This window comes from Penaeus japonicus, unplaced genomic scaffold (genome assembly GCF_977035675.1).
Source record: "Penaeus japonicus unplaced genomic scaffold, GWHDUDI00000001_assembly GWHDUDI00000018, whole genome shotgun sequence".
In the NCBI taxonomy this organism is placed as follows: Eukaryota; Metazoa; Arthropoda; class Malacostraca; order Decapoda; family Penaeidae; genus Penaeus; species Penaeus japonicus.
The window spans coordinates 29,147,458-29,149,957 of record NW_028234420.1 but is presented as its reverse complement, the minus strand read 5'-3'; the positions used below and the strand labels follow the sequence as shown (position 1 = coordinate 29,149,957).

The 2,500-nt window shown below is 34.7% G+C and overlaps 1 protein-coding gene across 1 annotated transcript in view; it reads right to left on the bottom strand.

The window, feature by feature from the left end:
• Positions 1-2,500, bottom strand: part of LOC122251908 (solute carrier family 49 member 4 homolog) — a 52,404-nt gene that overhangs the window by 11,646 nt on the left and 38,258 nt on the right. Inside the window, exon 3 of the mRNA XM_086546410.1 lies at positions 1-4. This exon is cut by the window's left edge and continues 253 nt beyond it. Coding sequence (XP_086402536.1) covers positions 1-4 — 4 coding nt within the window. The remainder of the gene's footprint in view (positions 5-2,500) is intronic.

Sequence of the window (2,500 nt, the reverse complement as noted above, 5' to 3'; positions counted from 1 at the left end):
CGCTCTGGAAGAAATAGTTGCAAATTTGTTTTGCATGGCTTTGGTTTGATTTGGGATTCTGCTTTGTTTTTTGTATATCCAGTTCAGGAATTATCTAGTTGTGTCTGTGTGGTTTGATATGAATTTCTTGAAATTCATAAACAATCAATAATTTCTTGAGTTAGGCGTCGTTTGGTTTAGTGAAAATAGTGAAAAAAATTATTAATGATATCTTATAATGTGACTTTTGCTTTAAAAGCAAGGTGATCTGTTCTATCACTCATCAGAACAAATGGCTTTTTGCAAACAAAGTGGACTATGAAATCAGCATTTATTGATATCTTAAAAAAATCTTAATAAATATTCTTCAAATGTCCACATCAAAGTATGAACTTACGAAAAACTTATTATACTATTGACGAAAAAAAAATACAAAACCTTTTCTAAGAATTCAGTCTATGTCAAATAAATAATTAAAGTTAGGAAAATAAAAACAAATAATTTACTCGGGAAATGAAAACTTTGTCAGCAAGTTGTTACCAACCGTAAGATAAGACCACAGAAGGACTATTTCACCTGAAATTCACCCACCATTGACGAACACACACCAGGATAGTCAAATTTATCTATACACACCTCAGAGTAGAGTATAAGAAAGCAACAAATCGAATTGCCCATTATATATAACACATAGCAACGAAGGGGAAAAAACAGAAAACCCACGAATACGCCGATGGCCTGTTGGTTATACTGCCCTGGGGAAAGAATAATACGAAAAAGCGTTGGCATATCCGTGATTTCGACATTTCTTTTTCTTTCTTCTTTTAAGGGATTTCGTGTTGTATAACTCGATCAGCATGAATCTTTCGCATTGCCCATTATACAAAGACTTGTTGCAATAGACAGTTTATCAATAACGAGTTATTAATTCACCCTTGATTAAAAACTATACGCGCCTTTTGACCATATTATAGTCTTAAAAGCTCTTCTCACAAGTACAGTATGTCAAAACACACACACAGTGAATAGATAAACAGTGCATCACATCAGTGCAGTCACAGTTCTTGTTAATTACGGAGAAAAACAGGTAATGGGTGATCTACTCTGCTTGCCATGGGTTATCTAAATGTGCTTAGTTCATGGTAAAATTATTTACATCCTCAATGCCTGAAATATCTGAAAAGGGCGTTAGAGCACATAATACGGTGACATTGTTCGAAAAGAGCAAGAGACGCCTTTTGAAAGTGATATTCCCGACAAAACAAATGGTAACCGATATAGCCAAGAAAGAAAATCTCGACTACCCATGAAAAATACAAGCATATAGGAAAGTGCGAATAAAGGTGACATGGAAATGCAACAGGTAAAAATGAACAAAGGACAAATAACGAGAACGAGGGATCTCCAAGTAAAACTAGGCAGATGTGTACCAAAACCTCTTAAAATGGACGAATACTTTCTACATGAAAGACGAATAAGCACGGTAATTTGAGGGAAACACTCTACATGGAGACGAGTAATTAGTGAAATACTACTAGAATAAGCCTCTGAATCGGCTACACTTATTATTTCTAAAAAAGGTAAAGAATAATAGGGAGGCTAATAAAGAATTTCCACGCAAAAAAAAGTAATAATAAAAAAAAAAACAGAGAGACATCGAAAGCTTATTCAATATGACTTTGTACTAGGAATATTTAAATGAACACCAATGCGTATTGTGTGGTCAAGTTAGGAGGAAGCAAAGGACAAATACTAGTTAGAAAAATAATTATTAAACACAATGAGTAAAGAAAGATCTTGGAATTAATGTACATGGGAACATAAATCCAGAGGGACCTTATAAGTGACAAGGTTCATAAAATCCTAGCACTGATCGCAAACATGAAGAAGACATTCATATATGCAGACGAAGATGTGGTAAAAAAAATCTTTATGACTATATCAAGTCCTACTCTTGTGTATTCTACGGTGGTATGAAACCCGACTTCAAAAAGATATAGACAGACTAGAAAGAGTTCAGGGAGCAGTCACAAGATGGACACCGGTGCTTAGAGATGCAAGGTGTTACAGATTCATTACAAAAAAATAGAAAATGGAACTCTGGAGGAAATAAGAAAACAAGGCGCCATTATTATGCAGTACAACTAGGTCACAGGAATAACAAAGTTAGATAAGGAAGACCTCATAATTTTAACACGAGAACAACAAGAGGTCACAGTAGCAAAACCGAAAGTAAAAAAGAGGCGGTAACGATGTTAAGAAAATTTGATTTCCAAACAGAAAACTACTGAAGAAGGGTAGAACAACCTCCTGAAAAGCGCTGTATGTGCTAGAAACTTGAACCAATTTTAAAAGTTTTATAACAATCGCAATGTTGCCAACGAGAAAAAGTAGGCAAGGGCACAACATACGTATGAAAAAAACAAAGATCCTTATAATACAATACCCAAACTGAACAGCTTAAAGCGACCCATAACAAGAACCTCGAAGCGTAGGCGATATTCCTTGAAATATATAACAC